Here is a 25,152-nt window from a genome sequence, read left to right on the forward strand (position 1 = left end):
ACAAAGCTGAGAGAGATAGCTAGTATGCTGTATGACAAACTGAAAATTCCAAAAAGTCTTAGGCTGGAAGGTGGGTCAAAATCTGGAAGAAAAAAATTGGCCCGTTAATTAAAAGACATGGATATTTCATGGTAACAAGACTTACTGTGGTGATCATTTTGAAATATATAGAAATATCAAATCAGTATGATGTACACCAGGAACGAACACAGTATTGCAGGTTAATTATATACAAATTCTTAGAAAAAGAAATCAGATTCATGGTTACTAGAGGCAGGGGATGGGAGGAGGGGGCATTGAAGGAAGGTGGTCGAAACTGACAAACTCCAGGAATAAGATAAATAAGTACATTTACAGTTTAAGTCATATATGAAAGTTAAGAGAATAAACCCTAAGAGTTTTCAACACAAGGAAAAATTTTTTCTATTTCTTTAATTTTGCATCAGTATGAGATAACGGATGTTCACTAGATTTCTTGTGGTCATCGTTTCATGATGTATATAAGTCAAATCATTTTGCTGTAACACCTTAAACAGTGTTATGTATCAGTTATACAGTGCTATTGTGTCAGCTATATCTCAATAAAACTGGAAGGAAAAAAGAATGAAAGAAGTAATGGGAAAGATATGGGTGTTTTAACTGATTATAAACAAAAGCAGGAAGGCTATCACCATCTTTGGCTGCATTTATAGATATATGGAGTCAATATCAGAAGAAGTAACAATTTCTTTATTTCATATAACTAGTTATATTACAAACAGAATACTGTTTTCATTTATGGGTACCACATAAAAGAGATATGGACAAAGTGGAGTGAAAAATGAAAGAAATCAAGAAAGAAGGGGTCTGGATCATGTTACATGAGGAACAGTACGAGAAACTAGCTATTTAGGCTTCCCTGGTGGCTCAGACAGTAAAGAACTTGCCTGCCAACATAGGAGACACAAAAGATGCAGGTTCGATCCCTGGGTCAGGAAGGATCCCCTAGAGGAGGGAATGGCTGTCCACTCCAGTATCCTTGCCAGAAGAATTCCACGGACAGATGACCCTGGTGGGCTACAGTCCATGGGGTCACAAAGAGTCAGACACGACTGAGCAACTAACACTTCCTCTTTTTTTTTCAGCCTTGACAGTAGCAGGCTTTAGAGGAACCAGGCTTCCAGCAAAAGAGCGTTCATGTAGAAGAGGATTAGATTCATTCAGAGTGTTCTACGGGGCTGATGTGGGCACAATGAATGGAAGCTAGGAGAAAGCAGATTTCTCACCCATAAGACAGAATTTTCTAGAGTGAACCAAGAATGAAATAAACTATGTCACAAATCAGTGCTACTGCCATCAGCCTGAGGACTCAGAGGGTATGGCTGCCCACGTGTCTGGAACAGTGTATCAGTGACTACAGCGCAGTGTGAGAGCGTTAATGTCATGGCTTCCAAGGTCCACTCCCTTTGACGTGCTAGCCCAGATGCGCTCTCTAACCCCAGCCGGTCCAGACGTCCCAAGGCCGCCTCACTCTAAGCCCAGATCTAAGAATGCCGCTCCTTGAAGTCAAAGACCTGACACGCCTCATTCCCCCTTCCACGTCTACAGCGGACAGCAAGCGTGTTCCTCGGGTTCTTTGTCGCTGGTACAGAAGTCAGAAGGTCAGTATGAAGACGAAGCGACGGCTATGAACCCACCACTCCTCCAAGATTTTGCTGCTCCTGCCTATCACTTTCCAGACCGAATGGAGACTGGTCCACATCCACACCCCTACCCCCACCACCAAAAAAAAACCAGGCACAGAGTAGGACCAGGTGAGAAGTCAACTCTTTTAACAGAGCCTCCTCAGCATGGAGGGCCCCTCAGTCAGGTCTGAACCATCGTCCTGTCCCCTGCTGCTGGCCAGCAAGAAGCCAGACGGAGGAGTCAAGGCCAAGATTTATAACCTTGTTCGGGACATGTAAATCTGTCTGAGGTTTCGCTGTGCTTCTGCTAACAACCATAGTTCCTTAAAAAAACAAAAAAACAAAAACTAAACTCCCCATACTTCCCACTCCCTGACAGATGAACCTTCTGAGACTTACTCCCTGATGAATGGAATTGTTAAAATGTTCCCGACTCCCCAGTCTCTTTATTCACAGAGACCAGAATGAAAAAAGATTATGTGCAGCATTCTAGACATTTTGGTTCAATCTTCTCTGAGACCAACTGGCCAACTGAAGAAAAACAAACAGAAAGGACTCCTAAAAGTGACTCATCTTTGGAAATTTCCCTCACGATCTCTCTTCTTTTCTCTCATCTCATGAACATAAGGTATCATCTGAGGTACCAGCACACGGCTCCTCAAACTTGTGACTGGTAGGGCACTCTTGACAAAAAACCATAAAGTACTGACAAATTTAATTCCATTCTAAATAATCTCACTTGCATATTTTGTACTAATAACTCCATTCCATGTATGCATTACAAAAATCATGAGGTCTAGTCAAATTACAATAAGCCACAATGTCCTATAGACACATTTGTCCACAAATATTCTTGGCCAATACTTCAATTCTTCTGTCCATGAGACTTTTCTGGCAGATTCAGGCTAGACAGTCTGAGAAAAAGTCTAAGAGAAAGTCTGACAGAAGTTCCGAGAAAAGCTTCAGGAACAAAAACTTAAAACTGAGACAATTCTGGCCATTAATATATTCCTTCCTGTGATTTAGGGAACATACTATTATTTTATCTGTGCAGAGAACAACTAGTTGCTGGGCACTGGAATTCCAACAAAGCAAAAATTGAGGAGCAAAATTTAGGGATTACTGTACCAGAATCAGTCTGCAGTCACAGCCTAAACAACAACTCTTTTTTTTCTGGTCCCTGTTGTTATTGCTTGTTTCACTTACAATTTTATATATGTATGCATATATATATATATATATATCCTATGGACTTTCTATCAGTCTGTCTCACTGATTTATAGTTGCAATAAAAGTTAAACATATTAATATATTCCCATTCCTTTTGTCACTTATGTCAAATATGATAAGATGATAAGAGGCCAAACCAACGTGCCTCCACAAACCTTAGTTTCTTCACTGTCACATTTTTAACTGGTTAATGCCCAAGTTCACATGTCAACCCTTGTATGTTGAATACAAAGAGACAAAGCTCCACTGCAAAATCAACAATACAATACATACTCTTGGTGAAAAACAGGCACCACTCCAGGCATTTGAAATATGTTAGTTCTAATTTTCATAACAATCCTGCAAGTAGAATAACATCTCCACTTTACATACGATGTAACCAGAGCTAGGACAGGCTCTGTGGTTTACCAAGAGCACAGAGCAGTAGAGCGGGAATTCAAACACAGACCTACCTATTTGGCTCCCAAGCTCCACCAAGCTCCACGTCAATGGAACCAGGTGGATGGGTTCATACCAGCAATTTATTCACCTGATCTCACAAACAGAATTTACTGAAAGCTAAGCCCTTACAATGAGGCGGTTTCAAGCAGCGTTTCTAATAATGATACTAGGAAGTGACCAAAGTTGCCTTCCCTGTAAGAGACAAGGACCACTGAGCATGGCACATACCTGCAACTCCCCAATGGCCAGAACCGCGAGGTCTCTAACACCATCTTCATCCACGTCCGGCAGTACCACGGCTGGGGCGGCCAGGGTCCCATTGGATAAGTAGTTTGGGTTTAAAGTCCACATGGCTTTCCCTGGGGAAGGATCAATATGCTGATCACAATGAGCGCTTTCTGCCTCTGCAAAAGGCAGATGCTAGGCTCCCAGGCCAGAAAAGAGACTCCACGAGCTGAGCGACAGAAACTCCTACACATTTTTCTCTTTAGTTTGTACCTTGCTGGGGAGAAAGGCAGGGAGTGTGAACCGAAATCTGCAAGCATCTGGCTATCAAGCCCATATAATAACCCAACACCTGGGTTTTTTAGGTAATATGGACATGATGAAGTTTGTTCAAGAAAGAAAAGCCCCCTTGTCTGGAATGGAGGAATTGATCTGTTAAAGATGATTCCAACTACTAAGGAACTGTCCAAGGACAGCCAAACAGAAGCCCAACCCACTCCTTCTGGCACATGTTCAGAGGAGTAGAGAAACCATAAAAGATGACTTCAGTTCTGGAGTTAACTCACATGCAAAATGTTTTTTTTCACTCAGAAGAACCCCATTCCCAGACTCCAATCTTTACATCTAGGAGAGAGGCTACTTATCCAGCTTTATTTGAGTCCAAGGTTAAGAGCACCTTGGAAGTGAGTCATTTCCTAGGCAGGTTGATAGGGAGTCTAGGGGTCCCCAAGGAGAGCGGGGTCTGGAATTCTCAAGGAGGAAGAAAAGACAAACTTTTTTTCTTTCTCCACATTCCTTAGGATTATATACCAATAATGTATCCTGCCTAAGGACAGTCTTTGGATTCAACCTTCTGTTATCTTAAAATGCTAATTATGGGAGTAGACCTGGTCTTTACAAGGATGTATCTTGCCTGAGGACCGTGTTATCTTAAAATGTACATTATGGGAGCAGGTCTGATGAGGTCTTTACAACCTCCAGATATTCTTTGGATTATATAACTTCATTGTTAACACTAGCAAGCAGGTACTCTTTCTGCCCCCTTCTGATGCCTATGTCAGAAGCTTTCTCTATCTCCTTTATACTTTAATAAAACTTTATTACACAAAAGCTCTGAGCGATCAAGCCTCGTCTCTGGCCCCAGATTGAATTCTTCTCCTCCGGGGGCCAAGAATCCTGGTGTATTCGCGTGATTCAACAACAACCTTTCAGAAGTATAAGACTCTGTAAGGAGCCTTCATAATACTTGCCTTTTTTCTATCTCTTTTGTCACATATGTCTGAATCCAATAAGATGAGAAGAGGCCAAACCAACACGCCTCCACAAACCTTAAGTTTTTTCACTGGCCTATTTTTAACTGGTTAATGCCCAAGTTCACATGTGAACCCTTATATATCAAATACAAAAGAGACAAAGCTCCACTGTCTTCTGTACAAAGAACACAGTAGGGAGATTATTTCAAAACCGAAAGCCCTGGGGCAGTTTCTGTTTGGATAACTCAATTTAGCCCTATCCTATCACCAAACAGGTTGAACCATGGATGTGATACTCTACTTAAACCCTTTCTCTTATTTCCCTTAATATCCACCTTCCAGAGCAGGAGATCAGACCTCCCACCATGGGTGAGTGGAACGGTCCCTTCCCTACCAGACTGTTCTAATCGAAGACGAGGGCTCCCAGGGCCCTCTCGTGGCCAACGATCTTTACCTGATGTCCCGTTGAATGCACTGAGCATCTTGTGTGTCCCTGTCACCAGGCACACAGTTTTGGCCATGTTCCCTGGTGTCAGATCCAAACAGGTAATATCTCGGGCTTCCTCGGGGAGGGGACTAGACCACAGTGTGCTGCCGTTCATCCCCGAAAGGCACACGAGGACAGCAGGGGGTCTTGAGACACCTAAAAGCACACAAGAGACAGCAAAGGGAGGAAGCCAAGGAGATGAGAAGGAGATATGAGCAGGGGACCAGAAAACCTAAAGGACCTGTGTGCTCAGCTCCCTCCCGTATTTCTGGGGAAAAGGTCTGCGAACGGGGCACCTGTCACATCTGTGCAACACATCTCTCATGTAAGGTGAGCTGCCGTGACCTCCTCCAGGGACCTGTGCGCGCCTTCACTCTTACAACATGCCTATTGACATGTCTGTCACCTTGGTCCTGCTAAGCAGGGGTATCCTTAAGGCTAAAGCCTGTCACATTCATTTTGCATCCTCAGTGCTTTGCAAAGCACCTGGCACAAAAAGCAGCCAACTGCTTTCTGAATAAAAGGAGCAAAATCAAGAACATGAAAAAGGAGTGGTTGGAAACAAAACAAACAAAAAACCCAGAAGGCAAGGTTATGCTCAAAAATTCAAGACTGATCGAGGGACTTCCCTTGTGCCCCAGTGGTTAAGACTCTGAACTTTCAATGCAGGTGGTGCAGGTTCGATCCCTGGTTGGGCAACTAAGATCCCACATGCTGCATGGTGTGGCCAAAAAACACGAAAATTAAGACCAATGTAGAATATGTGGAGAGAAGGGAGCAAAGTGCCTGAATTGTAATCACTGCTAGCAAATGCTGAGAGCAGAAAAAAATCTTTTTTAAAACTAAACCAGAAGATGACACATAGCGATATCAGGAGGTCCCCTGGTCTAGAGTTCCATGGACTCAGCTGATTTGGTCCCAGCAGGCAAGAATACTTGGGCAAACTTAGTACTGAGGTCCAAGGACAGCTGATAAAGGATAAACGCAGCTCACTTCTTTAACAAACAATCCTCTACATTAGGCAGCAACCCTATCAGAAGCATCGTGTTCTCTCTTGCCAGTTTCACATTCACTTTCAGGACGGGCAGACGGCCCAACTCACTTCCCCATTTCTGGCAACAGCTAATAAGGACTGGACATGTAAGTTTTACAGCTTCACTGTACCTAGTCCTTGAAACTGTTAATTAAATATATACAACCAAGGGGACTTACTGGGGGCGTGGAGTGGTTAAGACTCCAAGCTTCCACTGCAGAGGATACGGGTTCAATGCCTGGTTAGGGAACGAAGATCCCACATGCCACATAATGTGGTCAAAAAATTGAAATAAACAAACAAGCTAAAAGCAAGTAACAAACTGGCTCACTCTTTCGGAACTTGTTGCTAGAAGCAGCAATTTACATGGTAAATTGTGGCAATACATGTTATCTCCCAGACTTCCCAGAGATTCTCTCATTAACAGACTTGGCTGTCCTTCCCTCTTCACGTCCCTACCAACTCCACATCAACTGTGACTCATCTTTTTCTGGGTGGTGATGGGTAAGCCCTTCTCTACCAGACCACGACTCCTTGAAGCAGAGACCACTCTCCTTGTTAGCTCAACAGAACCAGTGCAGCTCTATGTAAGGAGCACAGCAGGTCATATAAGAAACGCAGTCCTCCTCACATCCAGTGGCACAGATCTTTGAACCCACTGGCTGGGGTTACACGCACAGCAGTCTGACATAAGGGTCAAGGTCATGAACTCCCCAGAATCTCCAGGCTGTACAATTTGGATCCCAGTTCTACCACTGCCAGCTGTGGGGCTTCAGGCAAGCTCCTTCACCTCACTATGCCTCAGTTTTCCCCATCTGCAAATAGGGATAATAACATTAGTCTGACTTACAGGAACACTGAGGGACAAATCTATTCATAGTATGTATATACAACAGTACATAGCACATACAAAGTACCATGTGTTCACTTTATTATTATTTTTTATAATCTATAACCAAATCAGGCTGGTCCATCTTATGTCCAAACTCATGGCCTTACCACTGACTGAGTCCTGATATATAGCAAACCGTGCAAAATACCAAATGACTAAAAAAAAAAAAATCTCCAAAAAGTGAATGGGGCAAGTTTTTACTTCAAAAGCTGATCAATCATAAGCAGAAAAAATATATAATTAAAGTTCAACCATATAAGTCAATTTCTAGGCTAGAGGTTCTTCCCATAAAAAAAAAAAAAAAAAATTATACCCAAATTGCTTCTACATATTGCACAAGCCCTGGGAAGATATTTCTAATGCTCTCTACAATGTACCTAAACTTTTAATTATTTATGAATGATTAAAAAGTAGCTAGGAGGTTGTGCGTACGTGCTCAGTCACTCAGTTGTGTCCAACTCTTTGTGATCCCATGGACTATAGTGGGGCCAAGCTCCTCTGCCATGGAATTTTCCAGGCAAGAGAAAATTTCTAGGCAATTTTCTCCTACTGAAGAGGGTTGCCATTTCCTCCTCCAGGGGATCTTCCCAACCCAGGGATCGAACCAGCATCTCCTAAACTGGCATCTCCTGTGTCTCGTGCACTAGTAGGAAGACTCCTGGGAAGTCCTAGGAGGGTGTTCTCTGCCTCCAACCATAGCTACTGTATCAGTTTACAGACTGCAGTTCAAATCCACTTAAATGAAGACGGCAGGACAAACCCAAAGGCCCCATGTACCTATACTGAAAATGTAACTTTTTTGTTTCTGCAGTTGACATGCATCAGCTGGGGTCCCCCAAAAAAACAGCCCACTCAAGTAGGGTAAGTTGTGAAGGTTTAATAAAGACATAAAGATGTGGTCAGGGTGTAGAGAAATCACAAGAGACAATACAGTCCCTCAGAACTGTGACCACTCCCAGGGCCCAAGAGATAGGGGAGGAAGGGAGTCTCAGAAGCCAGAAAAGGAAGGTCCGTAGGAGGACCACCTTGAGATAGACTGTGACCTCTGATCAAGGAGACCCAGCGGGGAAAGCCCAGGAAATAAATACCCTCTTGTTACTCTGCCTCTCCTCCAGCTTATGGCCTGTGCTCCCCACTGGCCAAACCTAATGGAAGCCTGCAGACTGGGGAACCTGCTGACTTAATGCATACGGGTCCACTTCTCATCCCTCAGGGAGTAGGACGGGGAGCAGAGACAGAGGAGCAAACAGATGGGGTTAGAGGAAAACACCCAGGCAAGACGTACATGCGTAAGGATATGTTAGAACACCAGTAAAAGCTTTCTTCCAGGGATGAGAGCCTATGTTTATTATCATCTAAGAGGCCTGGTAGAACTGACTCAGGGAAAATTCAAGCAACCTAAGCGCTGGTGCTATTCACGGCAGGCGTGTGGCCAAGAAACCTTGTCTCTGGATCTCAGGGTCGTCGCTGAACAGGGAGGCCACTGAAAGTGCCCTGCAGCTCTCACCTGCCATGACTTCTTCCAACAGGCATTATGTACAAGCTCCTGTGTGAACTTGGCTTATGTTTAATGCCCAGGGTTTCTAGCTGCCCTTAGTGAGAGGCACAGGCAGAAGTGGGTCTGTGTATCATATCATACCTAGGGATGACCAGTTTCATCGGGTACGAGGGATCGCCAAGGGCTTTCTCCTCACTGTAGACCCATCAGCTCACAACCCCAGTGCCTCTCTTATCTCACACCCTCCAATCAACCAGCTCTTCCCACCCAGGCCTCCAAAATCCACCCTCTTACCGGCCGCGCTCCCGTTCCCTGCTGGTACGAAGGAGAGGAGCACGTCTCGCAGGCCGTCTCCATTTACATCCGCCAGGTCCAACGGTGACAGGTCCCCACCTGATGGACACAAGAGGCACAGAGCCCTCAGCAAGTGACACAGGCCAGCGCCCTGCGCCAGGCTGGACAGGGAATGCACCATAAAAACCAGGCAGATCTCAGCTCCTGGATGAGATACACAGACCCAGTTCTGCCTGTGCCTCTCACTAAGGACAGCTAGAATTTCTGGGCATTAAACGTAAGTCAAACATGAGAAGATTCTGGAAGGTGGAGAGAAGGCAGATCGGCTGCGGATGGTAAGCCCCGAGTAAGGACAATCTGGGGGTTCCCCTGGGCTTTCTTTGACCTCACATATCCCAGGCAGGGTGCTGCAGAAACTGGCACCCCAGAAATGCCAACAGGGACACACAGGAAGGCCCCAGAAAAGCTGGTCTCCAGCCAAAGGACAGGAAAGGTGCAGCCCAGCAAGACGAAGAAGTTTTCAACAATAACCATTCTACTCCAGGCAAAAACCACAGATAAAACTGTGGCCCCACCCAGGCCCACAGGACAGGCCAAATGGAAACCCTTTCTAAGTAACAAGGCCCCTCTCGCCCCAGGGTCATGTCAGAGAAGTCGGGTGAGGAGGCTGGACTCTCATCCTCGCCCAGCAGCACTCAGGCTTCCACATACAAGGGAAGCCTAGAGTCCTTCCTCCACCAAGCATTCACGGGGCAGCCCCCCACCCCTGGTGTCCTCAGAGGCCTGGACTTCCTCGTCCACCGAGCAGTGACAAGGTAGGCAGCATTACCCCTCCACACACACACACACAGTGTGAGTCAGAGGCTGACTGTCAAATTCGGAGAGAATTCACACGTGGCTGGTGGAAGTGCAAACTGGTACAACCACTATGGAAAATGATTTAATATAAACTCCTAGATGTGTGGGCTTCCCGGGTGGCTCAGTGGTAAAGAATCTGCCTGCAAAGCAGGAGACACAGGTTTGATCCCTGGGTCAGGAAGATCCCCTAGAAAAAGGAATGGCTACCGACTCCAGTATTTTTTTTTTTTTTCACTCCAGTATTCTTGCCTAGAGAATCCCATGGAAAGGGAAGACTGGCAGCCTATAGTCCATAGAGCTGCGAAAGAGTCTGACACAACTAAAGCAACTTAGCACGCACGCATGCCTAGACATACAACACACCCTGCCAACCAGCAATTTCACTCCCAGGTTTATGCTCAAAGGAAATCCTTACATACTCCATCAGGAAACACATTCCGGAATCTTCTTAGTGGTACTGCTGCTGCTGCTTAGCTGCTAAGTCGTGTCCGACCTCTTTTGTGACCCCATGGACTGTAGCCCGCCAGACTCCTCTGTCCATGGGATATCCCAGGCAAGAATACTGCAGTGGGTTACCATTTCCTTCTCCAGGGTAGTGGTATTAATTTTTTTTTTTTTTTGGTATTACTTACTTTTAAAAAATAGAAACCACCTAAATGCTCGCCAACAGTAGAATGGATGACTAAATCACAGGATATTCACACCACGGAAAATTAATGGTGAAAATAAAGAAATTCTAGTGACAGTACATTGATAACAGATAAACCTCAAACATTTTCTTTAAAGATGCTGAACAAAAAAGCAAGTCACAGAAGACTGCATGATTATATTTATATGACATTCAAAAACAAGCAAAATTAAAGGATGGATCATTTAGGGATACAAATCTATGTGGCAAAACTTTAAACACAAGGAAAGGAATACCGACAGGAAACTCAGGACAGCGGAACCCTTTGGTGGGCAGAGGGGATAAGGTGAGGAGGTGAAGGACACTTGGGGGAATTATAAGGTCTATGCGCACAGACTTTTCTCGGCCTCAACCTCAGGTGATAAGATTGTTCTTTTCTCCTGCTATACGGAGAGCATCTTTCTTTCACCTGGGAGTTTCATCTCCTGCTTTTAGGAAGGCTCGAAGATCAGTGGCCCTCTTGCACCTGTTGTTGTTCAAACACCTTCAACACACAACAGCCAATCCGCCAAAGTGCCACAGTTGGGCTTGTGTGTTCTGAGCCCCTTCCGCCTGGTTCAGTTTACAAGAGACAGGACCACTCAACACTAACTGTTAGATGGGATCTCCAGACTTGATTCAGAGTAAGTTGTATTAAAGAAACCTGCTTTACCACATAAGTGTCCATCAACAGGAATGGATAAAGTTAAGATGTGGTACACTGCTATATTCAAAGTGCATAACCAACAAGGATCTCAATAAAGATACAGCATATGGAACTCTACTCAAATTATGTGGCAGCCTGGATGGGAGGAGAGTGTGGGAGAGAATGGATACATCTGTAGGTATGGCTGAGTCCCTTGGCTGTTCACCTGAAACTATTACAACATTGTTAATTGGTTATATATCCTGATACATAACAAAAAGTTTAAAAAGAAAAGATATACACCCTGTATACAAATATGCATGCTGCTATTGCTAAGTCACTTCAGTCATATCCAACTCTGTGTGACCCCATAGACGGCAGCCCACCAGGCTCCCCCATCCCTGGGATTCTCCAGGCAAGAACACTGGAGTGGGTTGCCATTTCCTTCTCCAATGCATGAAAGTGAAAAGTGAAAGTGAAGTCGCTCAGTCGTGTCCGACCCTCAGCGACCCCATGGACTGCAGCCTACCAGGCTCCTCTGTCCATGGGATTTTCCAGGCAGGAGTACTGGAGTGGGGTGCCGTTGCCTTCTCCGATTACAAATATGCATACATATATACAATGGAATGCTACTCAGTCATAAAAAAAAAATGAAATTTGCTATTTGCAGCAACATGGATGGACCTGGAGGGTATTATGCTAAATGAAATAAGGCAGACAAAAGACAAATACTGTTCAGGATCACTTATATGTAGAATCTCAAAAATACAACAAAACAGTGACTATAACAAAAAAAGAAGCAGACTCACAGCTACAGGGAACAAACCAATGGTTACCAGTAGAAGGGCAGAGCAACACAGAAGATTTTTTTAAAAGAGGTTATTATGGGATTATAAGAAACTACAGGTGAGAAACTTCTGAAAACTGTAGAGCACCATAAAATTTAAAGACTCTTTCCTTCAATAAAAAATATAATTAAAATAAAAAGTAAAGAAACCTGCTCCAAAATGAGTCAAATAGCCAGAATTACTTGGGTAGCACCATTCCAACCATTAAGAGCAGGAAAAAAAAAGTTACCACAAGAAAGCAACCCTCTTTTTCTGGAAAAGAAATTATTTCATAAACAACAGTGTCCTACTGCAAAGCACAGGAAACTATACTCAATACCCTATGATAGCCCACAGTGGAAAGAATCTGAAAAAGAAGCTATAGATATAGATACAGCTGGATCACTTTGCTGTAGGGCAGGAACTAATGCAACATTGTAAGTCAACTATGAAAGTGAAACTGTTATTCCTTCTGTCCTGCCCAACTCTTTGTGACCCCATGAACTGTAGCCCACCAGGCTCCTCTGTCCGTGGGATTCTCCAGGCAAGAATACTGGAGTGGGCTGCCATTTCCTCCTCCAGGGAATCTTCCCCACCCAGGGATTGATCCTAGGTCTCCTGCACTGCAAGCAGATTTTTTACCCTCTGAGCCACCAAGGAAGCCCCCCAAATCAACTATATTTCAATAAAAAAATAAATTTTAAAAAATTATTTGAAAATTCAATTGAGACTGGGCTTCCACAATCAGCAACCGCCCAAGTGCCCTACAGGAGCCCTACAAGGCCTCTGGCTTGGCCAGGACGGGAGCCTTACTTTCTTTGTGAATCCTCCTTCCCCCGGCTCTGCCCTCCCCTGATCCAGCCTCAGCTGCACATCTGGAGCCCAGCAAACCAGGGCTTTCTCCTCTCTGTGTCCAAATAAGACCTTCCCCCAGTAGAAACACAGCCAGCCATCCTCCCAAGATTTTGGAACGGTACTGATCCATCTTTGTCTTATGTCCAACCTTAACTTCCAAACCGTCTCTGCACACAGCAAGAGAAATGGTAGGTGACACGCTTTAACATGTAAAGACTTGAAGGAAATTTTCAATGTCATCAGGCACTTTCCAGAATGACACGCGATGGAGTTTTACAGACTGAAACCCCCCCACCCTACCCCCTCCAGCCGCTTACCTCCCTGGGGACCCAGGTGGCGGCTCCACGTGCTGTGCAGGTCTCGAGGGGGACAGGGGATCAGGAAAGCACACACGAGCACTAGGACCATGGAGACCACCAGCATCAGCAGAAAGACAGATGTGCGCACACAGGACACAACGGAGGAGGCCGCCTTCTGCTCCAGGGCCCCCAAGGGCTCCAAGGGGTACCCCTCAGGGGTAACCTCGGAGAGATGTGGCTTCCCAGCCCCTGCAACCTCAGCATCTGAGTCGGGCTCCGGTGCCTCCCCCAGTGGGCTCTTCCCGTTCTTGACCCCTCCGTTCTTCTGCTGCAGGTTAAGCACCAGATCATCTTCACTCTCATCGCTGTCGGCCTGTGTGAGGGGGTCATACTCCCCCAGGTCCGGACTTTTCTTCCCTGAAAAGAGAGAAACCCAGACGGTCAAGGGGGACTTGCAAGGAAGACCCCTCAGTCAACACATGGAAACTGGAAACACCTAGGAGAACACACAGAACAGAACAGGTCTAGGCTGATAAGCCTGGACCACAGAGCCATCTATAAAAACAGATGCCAGTGAAAGGGGGAAAGGATGGGGGAGAAAAAGAAAGAAAATCACAGTGTTCTGGAACAGGGCTCCCCAACAGAGAACTGGGTCACACAGCAGGAGGCAAGAGGTGGGTGAGCAAGTAAAGCTCCATCTGTATTTATAGCCATTCCCCATCACTTAGCTTCCCCTGTGGCTCAGCTGGTAAAGAACCCGCCTGTCAATGCAAGGGATGCGGAATCCCTGGGTTACGAAGATCCCCTGGAGAAGGGAATGGCAACCTGCTCTAGTGCTCTTGCCTGGGAAATCCCATGGACAGAGGAGCCTGGCAGGCTACAGTCCATGGGGTTGCAAAGAGTCAGACGTGACTGGGCGCTCACGCACGCACGCACATACACACTCCGTCACTCAAATCACTGTCTGAGCTCTGCCTTCTGTCAAATCAGCGGCGGCATTAGATTCTTATAAGAGTGTGAACCCTACTGTAAACAGCCCATGAGAGGGATCTAGTATTCCACCAGACCAGTCCCTGGTGCCAAAAAGGTTGGGCACTGCTGTTCTAAAATTATCACTTTCATGAATTTAAGAACATTCGAAAAGAAATAGAAAATAGCTAACTTCAAATACTAGTTTTTTTTAAAAAGTTCTGTTAGTTTGTGTGATTCTCAGTAACGAAACGACCATGGCTCTTCCATGGGTCTTGCATACACCTAATGTGTATATTTCCTTCGATTTTCGTAGAGTGGTGATGTTCCAATCTGTCCCATGACTCCTCTAAACTTTTAGAACCATTGTTCTCTGCACACCGCTCCTCACAGGCCAATATGTGTGACTTCCCAGTAGTTTCTGGGCTTCGCAGGTGGTGCTAGTGTTAAAGAACCCTCCTCCAATGCAGGAGACGTAAGAGACTCAGGTTCAATCCCTGAGTCGGGAAGATACCCTCTAGGAGGAAATGGCAACCCACTCCAGTATTCTTGCCTCTGTCCGTGGACAGAGGAGCCTGGTGGGCTACAGTTCATAGGGTCCCAAAGAGTCAGACACAACTGAAGCGACTTAGCACAAAACTGTTTCTACAGAAACCACGAAGAAAGTCAAATGCTGAAAGTCACCTGGAGACATCTTACCAAAAACTTAGTTTTGAGAATCTTCCTGAGAGTCTAACACCCTTTCAGCGCATGTTTCAGTAAACAGTGGTTACCTGAAAATTGCTATTCTGATCCTGCAGGCTGGGAGTGGTGGAATCTAGCAGGCATGTGGAGATGGAGGACTTGTCTTGACACTAGTTTACACAATAAGCACCCCAGTTTTATTTAGACCGTGTCTTTGCTGGGGTGGCAGGAGGCGGACATTTACGAGGGTAGAGGGGGTTAAACCTTCCTCCTCCCAAGCCGCCCCCTGCCCTAAGTGCCAGCAACTGGAGGAGTTTATGCCTTTATTTCAGGCTTATTATGGTTGTTTAATCACTAAGTCGTGTCCAATTCTTTTGCAACCCTATGGACTGTAGCCCACCAGGCTCCTCTGTCCATGGAATTTCCAAAGCAAGAATACTGGAGTGGGTTGCCATTTCCTTCTCCAAGGGATCTTTCCAACCCAGGGATTGAAACTGTGTCTCCTGCATTGCGTCTTCTGCGTTGGCAGGCAGATTCTTTACCAATGAGCCACTGATACGAGGATTAAATAATACATGCATGGTTCTCGGTGCTGACGTAAGAGTCAAGCTCAATAAATTTCAGCTTCTGTTATTACTGTTGGTATTCTATCTCTCCTCTGCCCTCACCCCATCTCCTCATCCCCAGGTTAAATATCTCTACCTCTTCAACCCATTACTTGAAGAAGTATTATTTCAGGTGTCCATGACACCCCAGTCCCTCTCCTCTGGACACAACATGTCCATGCTCTTCAAAGACAGTTCCCAGACCTGAATATGGTCCCAGGGGTGTGGTCTGACCAGGGGAGGGCAGAGAGGCCACTACAATTCAAAACCTGTAACTAGGATCAAACCAGTCAATCCTAAAGGAAATCTACCCTAAATATTCATTGGAAAGACTGACACTGAAGCTGAAGTTCCAATACTTAGGCCACCTGATGCAAAGAGCTGACTCACCAGAAAAGACCCTGATGCTGGGAAAGACTGAAGGCAGGAGGATAAGGGGGCGACAGAGGATGAGGTGGTTAGATAGAATCACTGACTCAATGGACATGAATCTGAGCAAACTCCGGACATAGTGGAAAACAGGGAAGGCTTGCGTGCTGTAGTCCATGGGGTCACAAAGAGTCACAACTTAGCAACTGAACAGCAATCACCACCACCTAGGATCAGGCCAGCTTTCTTGGTTGTCCCATCACTGATTCAGCTAAAACTGATTCAACAATTGATTCAACTAAAACTCCAAAGCACTTTCTACATATGCTCAAGCCATCCTACAATTACATGATTTTTAGCATCAAGTGAAAAATTCAGCATGAACACTAACTGAATTCCATTTTCCTAGTCAGTTTTCAGCATGCAACAAATACGGCCTAAAACAGCATCTCTGCCAAAGTGAAATTATGACTGTAATACTAGTGAAAAAAACAGTTTAAAGGAAATCCATTTTCATTTTATGATATACTATCACAGGGAAGAAGAGAACTTGACTGCAAATGCTGCAGAGACTTGTACAAATTCTTTAATAAATCTATAAATTACAAGCATTGTTTGAAAATCAAAGCCTCTGTCGAACTGGTCCCTCTAAAAAGATTATGTGCTGCTAGTTAACGATGGCAAAGGATGACCTTTCTGTCAGTCTCTCCCTAAAACCAGAGGGGAAGAAAAAGAAACAAAAATAGAAAAAGAATAAAAAAGGAAACAGCCACATCCCCAAACTGTAATTTATGAAAAGTCGTTGCCAAAGGCAGTGAAACTTGCATCCAACTGAGGAAGTATATTAAGAATAGGGACATACATCTCAGGTCTCCAGCAAGGAGCCGAGTTCACGCAATTAATAATAGTGATGACCTGGAGGACCAGTGGAAATGTACTAAGAGCTACTACACCAGGCACTGGCCCATGCGCTTACAGGGGTTAACGCATTTAATCCTCACAACCACCCCAGGAGGTAGGTGCCATTATTATCCCCACTTTATCAACAAGAAGATTAAAATATAAAGAGGTCAGTTGCCTGAGATCACAGAATTAACAAGAAAAGCCAGGATTCAACATCAGGCAATTTGATTAGAATCCACGGCTCTAACCAATCAGTTGTGCTGCCTCCCTCGTTCCCCAGATATAAAGCCAAACCAAATAATCTTTTGCTCAGAAAGACAAAGCGTGGGGGTCCCAGAAGCATCAATGAGCCTCATTCAACACCACAGTGTGAACAGCCAAGATAAGACTGAAGAAGAAAGAGAACGAGCTTTTCTCTTTACAAGAAGCAGGCTGGCAGTGCAGCAGGTTAGAAAAGGTAACATTGGCAGTTCTCAAGGGGCGGATTTTTTTGGACAGTGTGGGTCCAATCAGGAGACAGAAACCAGCCACTAATTCAAACAGGACAGTTACATGCAGAGACTGATTAAACAGTGAAAGGAAAGTAAATATAAACCTGGGAAGAGAAATCCAAAAGGTATCCTGGAATGGGGAGACTGTAGCCCAGAAGAAGAATTGGAATTTAAAGGGTCCAGATCCACGTTTACAGATCAGACAACAAAAGCGAATGTGGAGCTCAGGGTCAATAAACTGACAACTGGCACAAGTAACAAGGGACTTCCCCAAGGGCTTACAGTGTAAAGAATCGGCCTGCAATGCAGGAGACACAGGAGAGTCGGGAAGATCTCCTGGAGGAGAGAATGGCAACCCACTCCACTATTCTTGCCTGAAAAACCCATGGACAGAGGAGGCTGGTGGGCTACATCCATGGGGTCGCAGAATCGGACATGACTGATCATGCACGCACAATAAGAAACAAAGAAGTAAATGCTAAACCAGCATTCTGAGGCCCTGCGACAGATGCCAGCCTGTGACGAAAGCAACATCCACAAAGGAAGAGCGCTGGTGGGAAAGGGATTTGAGTTGACAGCCTAGCTTAGGTTCCAGCCTCAGCTGCCCAAATTCATTCGGCCTCTGCCCACCAGTCAGCCAATAGCTGGCTGTAAAACAGCCGCCCATCCAAATACGAATAGAAATCAGAACACAGCCATCATTAGTACTCAGTCCATAAGCTACTGCAAAGTTCTACAAACACTCAAGAAAGAAATTACAACAAAACCCAGCAAACAAAAACCCAGCTACAGAACAAATGCTGGACAAGTGATACCATGAAATGGAAGAAATAGTGAACAGATACTTCCCCCTAGAATCCAAGAAATTGAAGCAATTGCCTTCTCTGAAATAAGGGCTCATGGAAAAACAGAACATTTCTAAGAAGAAATGATGATTCAACAGAGAAGATGTAAAGATGTAACAAGGAGGACTCAAGAAAATGATGGAAGGAAAGAATAAAACAGTCTTACAAAGGATATCTTTATTGGGATTGGCAAAAAGAGCCGAAAGGCTGAAAAGAGCATCAGAGATGTAAAGGTTAGACTGTGAAAATCAAGCAAGATGAAACAGAAATAACAAGGGCTGAAAGTTTTGAGCACTTACTATACTCTCTTTCAAGCCTTTTAACTGCCTTAGCTCAGTAAATTATCACAGCAACTCTTTGAGGCAGACACAATTTTATCTCCATTTTAAAGACGAGGAAACTGAGGTTTGGAAGTTTAAGGCCCATAGTTAAACAGCAAATAAGCGATAGTACAAGGATTCAGTCCCAGGCAGTGTGGCTTGAAGGCTGTACTATCTCGGCACTTCATAAGAAAAACAGCAAGGTATTTAAAAGGACTAGAAAGAAAAGGACAGATATAGAGGATAAAAGTGATCCAATCACGTAACTGAAGAAGAACATAGAAAAGAGAATGGAACCAAAAATGATTTAAAAGACATACGAATAAAGCTCCTGCAGTTAAGGGTTAGTTGCTCAGTCATGTCCAACTCTCTGGGATCCCATGGACTGTAGCCCACCAGCTTCCTCTGTCCATGGGATTCTCCAGGCAAGAATAGTAGAGTGGGTTGCCGTGCCCTTCTCCAGGAGATCCTCCCAACCCAGGGATCGAACCCAGGTCTCCTGCATTGCAGGTGGATTCTTTATAATTTGAGCCAGCAAGGAAGCCCATACGAAAAAGGTTCCTACAGTAGAGCAAGACCTGAAACTGCAGAATAAGGTGTCCACTGAGTCTCAAGAAAAACTGAGGCAAAACTAATACAATTATGTAAAGTTTAAAAATAAAATAAAATTAAAAAAAAAAAGAAAAACTGATACAGAGCAATCAATACTGAAATATATCCTAGTAAAGGCAAAGAACTTCAAGGACAAAGACAGAATCCTATGAGCAGCCAGTCAGTCCAAGAGAAAAAAAGCAAGTCACGAATGGTGGGAACAAAAATCAGGCTGACTTCTCCACAGCAAAACATTACTAAATGACAGTGCGGCAATATGGAAAAATCCTCAAAGAAAGAAAATGAGACTGCAAAATCCAAGAACTGACCCAGACATGATATTTCTGAAGTACAGAGGCAAGAACAAAAGATCACATACGCTTTCTTTAAGGGATCACAGATTACAACCAGTGCTTGGCTAAATTACAGAGGAAAATAAATATTGACTTTTTTACTATTAATATGTATTTTTCCAGAACGTGCAAAAACAACCTTCCACTTAATTATTACAGCAAGTTTCAATTACAGAAGTCCTAAGTAAAATATTTTTTCTATCTATTCACAGAAAAAGAGTGAAATATATAGTACATCACTTGCCTAAAGTTACACTCAGGCTGAGGAGTAACATCCAATCCATGCTTCAAAGCTCAGGGAACTTTACCAACATCTTGTCTGCTGATTTCAGCCACCACCCACATTTTTAGTCAATGAAAGGTTTTCAGAAAATAAAGAGAAGACACTGATTTCAGAATGTGCTTAGACTCTCAGTTGTGTCCAACTCTTTGCAACCCCTGGACTGTGGTCTGCCAGGCTCCTCTGTCCGAGTGGGTTGCCATTTCCTTCTCCAGGGAATCTTCCTGACCCAGGAATAAAACCTGTGTCTCTTACATCTCCTGCATTGCCAGGTGGATTCTTTACCACTAGTCTCACCCGGGAAGCCCAATTTCAGAATGCTGCTGCTGCTGCTGCTAAGTCACTTCAGTCGTGTCCGACTCTGTGCGACCCCATAGATGGGAAGCCCACCAGGCTCCCCTGTCCCTGGGATTCTCCAGGCAAGACTGGAGTGGGTTTCCATTTCCTTCTCCAATGCATGAAAGTGAAAAGTGAAAGTGAAGTCACTCAGTCGTGTCCGACTCTTAGCGACCCCATGGACTGCAGCCCACCAAGCTCCGCCGTCCATGGGGTTTTCCAGGCAAGAGTACTGGAGTGGGGTGCCATTGCCTTCTCCGAATTTCAGAATACATCAGTGTAAATAAGCTTCCCACGACTGTCACTTTTAGAAAGACAGAGGATGCTGGGCAAATAGCAATCCAAAAATGAGACAGAGGAAAATATCAACAGGAAAGAGATGCAACTGTACCAGCCCCAAGTGTTTTCAGGAAAACATACTATAGTGTGTCCTACTCTGTGACATGCACTATACTTTACACAGACTTTCGCCTACACTCTACTGTAGCTAAAGGTAAATCACTTCCATCATGAATTAGTTTATCCAAGGGCACAGAATCATTCCATGTTACACATAATAAAGCAAACCATTACAATAACATTATGCTCTTCTATTCCCTTCAGTGTTTGACCTTTAAACTTTTAAATGGACTAAAAATATATATTCTTAAGAGATAAGATGCCCCACCAGCTGCTTTATGAATCTCACATTGTCCTTCTGTTACTAATTAACTGCATTCTATGCATGTCGGCCAAACGTCTTTCCATCTTGAGCTTGATGAAAGGATATGCAACTGAAAACATCCCAGGGACTGCTCTTTCTTCACCAGGTTGATGGACACTGGCCATGAGCACATTACATCAGGCCTCCCTCCAGTTACCACATTTGTAAAGATCATACTGCTGCTGCTGCTGCTAAGTCGCTTCAGTCGTGTCCAACCTTGTGCGACCCCATAGACGGCAGCCCACCAGGCTCCCCTGTCCCTGGGATTCTCCAGGCAAGAACACTGGAGTGGGTTGCCATTTCCTTCTCCAATGCATGAAAGTGAAAAGTGAAAGTGAAGTCGTTCAGTCAGGTCCGACTCTTGGCAACCCCATGCACTGCAGCCCACCAGGCTCCTCCGTCCATGGGATTTTCCAGGCAAAAGTACCGGAGTGGGGTGCCATTGCCTTCTCCGGATCATGGTGCTAATGATGAAGATAATAATGCCTGACACTTACTGAATAATTAACATATATCAAAGGTCAACAAACTTCTTAAGCACATCCATCTCTTTTACTATCCCAAATAACCCTACTGTATGGCTAACAGTGAAAGGTTCCATAATAATATTATTAGTACATATGAAGAAACTAAAGGTTAAAGAGAATCTGATAAACAGTGGATTAATCCAAGTCGGTCTCATGCTCTTCACCACCATTCTGTTCTGCTTCCTTACACATAAAAATAGTAAGGATGTCATTGTGGTGATTTTGCAATATCTACAAATATCAAATTATTCGTACACCTGAAACTAATACAATACATCAATGATATTATACATTGATTATACATCAATGATACTCAATGTAAAAAAAGAAAAAAACAGTGAGGATGTTAACTAAAGTAACATGATACAGTAGCCAAAACAGGATAACAGCTTCACAGACCCAATTATAGAGTACCCAAAAAGGGCTTTCAGAAAGCAACTTCCATCTAATATAAAAGCTAACAGTTGTATTTGTGGTAGAAGGGAGAAAGGGTAAGAGGGAGAAAAGCAAAAGCATGAGAAAAAAGCCCCTAAGACCCACATCACCTAAAAAAACATACAGCCTTTGTACCTGGGCCTAGACTCAACATTCGAAAAAGGAACATCATGGTATCTGGTCCCATCACTTCATGGTAAACAGATGGGGAAAAAGTGGAAATGGTGTTAGATTTCATTTGGGGCTCCAAAATCACTGTGGACAGTGACTGTAGCCATGGAATTAAAAGACACTTGCTCCTTGGAAGAAAAACTATGACAGCGTGTTAAAAAACTTGAGACACCACTTTGCCGACAAACATCTGTGTGGTCAAAGCTATGGTTTTTCCAGTAGTCATGTATGGATGTGAGAGTTGAGCCATAAAGAAGGCTGAGCACCGCAGAATTGATGCTTTTGAACTGTGGTGTTTGAGAAGACTCTTGAGAGTCCCTTGGACAGCCAACAGATCAAACCAGTCAATCCTAAAGGAAATCAATCCTGAATATTCATTGGAAGGACTGATGCTGATCCAATACTATGGCCGCCTGATCGAAGAACTGACTCATTGGAAAAGACCCTGATGCTGATAAAGATTGAAGGCAGGAGGAGAAAGGCAACGACAGAGGATGAGACAGTTGGACCCATCACCAACTCAATGAACATGAGTTTGGGTAAGTTCCGGGAGTTGGGATGGACAGGGAAGCCTGGCGTGCTGCAGTCCATGGGTCACAAACAGCTGGACACGACTTAGCGACTGAACAACAACAGCCTGGACCTCAAAGTGTCGAGAGTACCTGAGTGCTCAGGGCCCTACTGCCGTCCACACACACAGGTCCAGGACCAGACTGTGCTTCCCCCACCCGGTCAGCTGACACACTTACTGCATCTGAATACTCCAGGAGCAACGATGAAGCCTCAGCATGCAAAACAGCTCAAGAGTTTCAAAAGCAAGATTTTTTGTTTTGCATTTCCAGCCTTTGAGAATGACAATTAGCTATATGAGAGGGGACGAGGGGCTTCCCTTGTGGCTCAGCTGGTAGAGAATCTGCCTGCAATGCAGGAGACTTGGGTTCGATCCCTGTGTTGGGAAGATCCCCTAGAGAAAGGAAAGGCTACCCACTCCAGTATTCTGGCCTGGAGAATTCCATGGACTGTACAGTCCATGGGGTCGAAAAGAGTCGGACACTACTGAGCAACTTTCACTTCACTTCACTTCAGAGGGGGTGCGAGGGGGGAAAAGAATCTAAAAGAAAAGGAAAAACAAAGCTAAATATGTCTGACATCCCATTACCCCTTGGGAGGATATCTATGCTATGCTATGCTATGTAGGCGTGCTCAGCCATGTCTGACTCTTTGTGACCCCATGGACTACAGCCTGCCAGGTGCCTCTGTCCATGGGATTCTCCAGGCAAGAATACTGGAGTGGGTTCTCATTTCCTCCTCCAGGGGATCTTCCCAACACAGGGATCGAAGCCGAGTCTCCTGAGTGGAGTCTTTATCACTGCATCACCTGAGAAGCCCATGGGAGGACACTACCCTACACTAAGGATATACACGGCTACTCTCTTCAAAATAAATCCTGCAGGTTAAGGGTTATCCCCATTCTATTCCAGTGTTACATACACACTCCAACAGAGAGATCAACGTTCCTTCCAAAGTTATAATGAGACCATGTGCAAAGAAAAAGTGTCTGAAGTCATGAAATCTGGGGACAGAAATGCAAATTCATATCAAATTCACAACCAACCCAGTGTCAGCTGTGGCACAGTATAGCAGACTGGAAACTCCTTGAGAACAGGGACCCTCCACTGGGTATCCGCCAGACACCCAACCAGCCCTTTCTACCCATGCTGGGCAAGCAGCTGCGTTTCTCACTAACAACTTACCAGCAAACAAACAGTTTATAGTTTAATGTTTAAAATGTATTTAGGTGGGACTTCCTTGATAGTCCAGTGGTTAAGACTTTGCCTTCCAACGCAGGGGGTGTAGGTTTGATCCCTGGTCGGGGAGCTAAGATCCCCCATGCCTCACAGCCAAAAGAAAAAAAAAAAAAAACCAAAACATAAAACAGAAGCAATACTGTAACAAATTCAATAAAGACTTTAAAAATGGTCCACATCAAAATAACAACAAACTTATTTAGATAAAAGCATAAATTTTTCTACAGCCTTAAAATCTAAAATGTATTTGAGCAGAATAAATATACTTTTATTAAAATAGCAAGTTTCTAGCAGGACAGTTCCATTCTGGAGGTTTAAAAGGAAAACCAAAACCTTGGAGCTGTTGCCCCCAAGTACTGAATTAGCTCTGACTTCACCACTAGTGCCTCCTTAAAAGAATATTCCATCCATTATCTGCAACTTACCGGTGCAAATAAATTATCCTCATAAATGCTCAGGCTTGAGAGCCTGAGGCTGAACAAGTGGAACCCAAGGCCCAGAATCTAAAGTCAGAAGACCCCCCATGTTCAAGTCCAGGCTTTTCCTATGCTGTTTGTGCGACCCTGGACAAGTCAATTTGACAGATAATTAATTTTTTAGAAGGGGAAATACCTGTTCCACCTACCTCACCGCAGCATCAATGTTGTCATTAAATGGGGAGGCTGCTCCAAAGGGGTCACTCGCCATCCTGCCGCCCTCTTGCCCCCAACCCCCAGTCCAGCCCAAGACGGAAAGAGTTGGAGACCCTCCCGTAGGTCCTTCGCGGCGCTCGGGAAAGGATGCTAACCTCATCGCCCTCCCCTGGGGACGGCGGCGACGCGCGCCCTGACATCCGCCGCCGCCGCAGCGCCAGGCCACCATCCCGGCGCGCCTTCAGGGTCCTTCCCCCAGCGTTTCCCAGGTTCGCCCCGCGCCGGCAACCTCCGACCCGCCAGGCGCCTCTTTTGCCCCCTGGTGGCGCGTGGACCCCAGCCCGCGGGGGGGCTGCACCGTCTCGCCTCCGCGCGCCTGCAGCTCCGCTCGGGCTGGAGCCAGACTCCGATAGGCTTCGCCCCCGGGAGCCTGGAGTCCCCACCCCACCAAGTCCGGCGTGGGCGGGGTGGTCGCGAGGTTGCAGCTTACCGGGGAGCTTGAGCGCCCTGGACAGCACGGTCGCCATGGTGGAGGCCCCGGTGCGCGTGCGCGCGCTCGCGTCCTGCCGGGAAGTGTAGTTCGCAGTGGAGGTGCGCGGGGCCGGGACCTGAAAAGGTGGGAGCCGGGCGGCGTGGCAGGGCCTGGAGGAGGCGTCCGCTGCCGCCTCCGCGCCCACGTGCGCGCTCCTGCCCCTCCACCCCGCCCCCTCCGGGACAGATGCCTTACTGGGCAGGTCACGTCACCGCGCTGAGCCTCACTCTCCTCCTCCGTGAAATGGGGATCTGATACAGCCCACTGCTTGCAGTGAGCACGGAATGAGATAATAGATAGGAGGCAAGGGTTGTGAAATACGCCTGGGCTTTGGAGTCAGACGGGTTTGAATTCCGCCCACATCCCTCGCAGGGCAAGTCACTTGTATGACTAAGCTTCAGCTTAGATATGGAGATAATAGCACCTACT

The 25,152-nt window shown here is 45.3% G+C and overlaps 1 protein-coding gene across 4 annotated transcripts in view; it reads right to left on the reverse strand.

Moving 5' to 3' along the window:
• FAM234B (family with sequence similarity 234 member B) overlaps window positions 1–24,917 on the reverse strand; it is a 40,249-nt gene extending 15,332 nt beyond the window's left edge. For 2 of the 4 annotated variants that reach the window (XR_009736609.1, XM_061417811.1), the window contains exons 1-5: window positions 24,682–24,883; window positions 13,188–13,586; window positions 9,018–9,116; window positions 5,268–5,456; window positions 3,564–3,694 (exon numbers count right to left, since the gene is read on the reverse strand). Coding sequence is in view for 3 of the 4 variants with exons in the window: in XM_061417811.1 (XP_061273795.1) it covers window positions 3,564–3,694; window positions 5,268–5,456; window positions 9,018–9,116; window positions 13,188–13,586; window positions 24,682–24,718 (855 nt within the window). In the remaining variant the exon portion in view is untranslated. Of the gene's footprint in view, window positions 1–3,563; window positions 3,695–5,267; window positions 5,457–9,017; window positions 9,117–13,187; window positions 13,587–24,346; window positions 24,471–24,681 lie in introns of those variants that run through there. The other 2 variants (XM_061417813.1, XM_061417812.1) reach the window with 2 other exon arrangements.
• Window positions 24,918–25,152: the final 235 nt, after the last annotated feature.

The sequence above is a fragment of the Bos javanicus genome, chromosome 5 (genome assembly GCF_032452875.1).
Source record: "Bos javanicus breed banteng chromosome 5, ARS-OSU_banteng_1.0, whole genome shotgun sequence".
In the NCBI taxonomy this organism is placed as follows: Eukaryota; Metazoa; Chordata; class Mammalia; order Artiodactyla; family Bovidae; genus Bos; species Bos javanicus.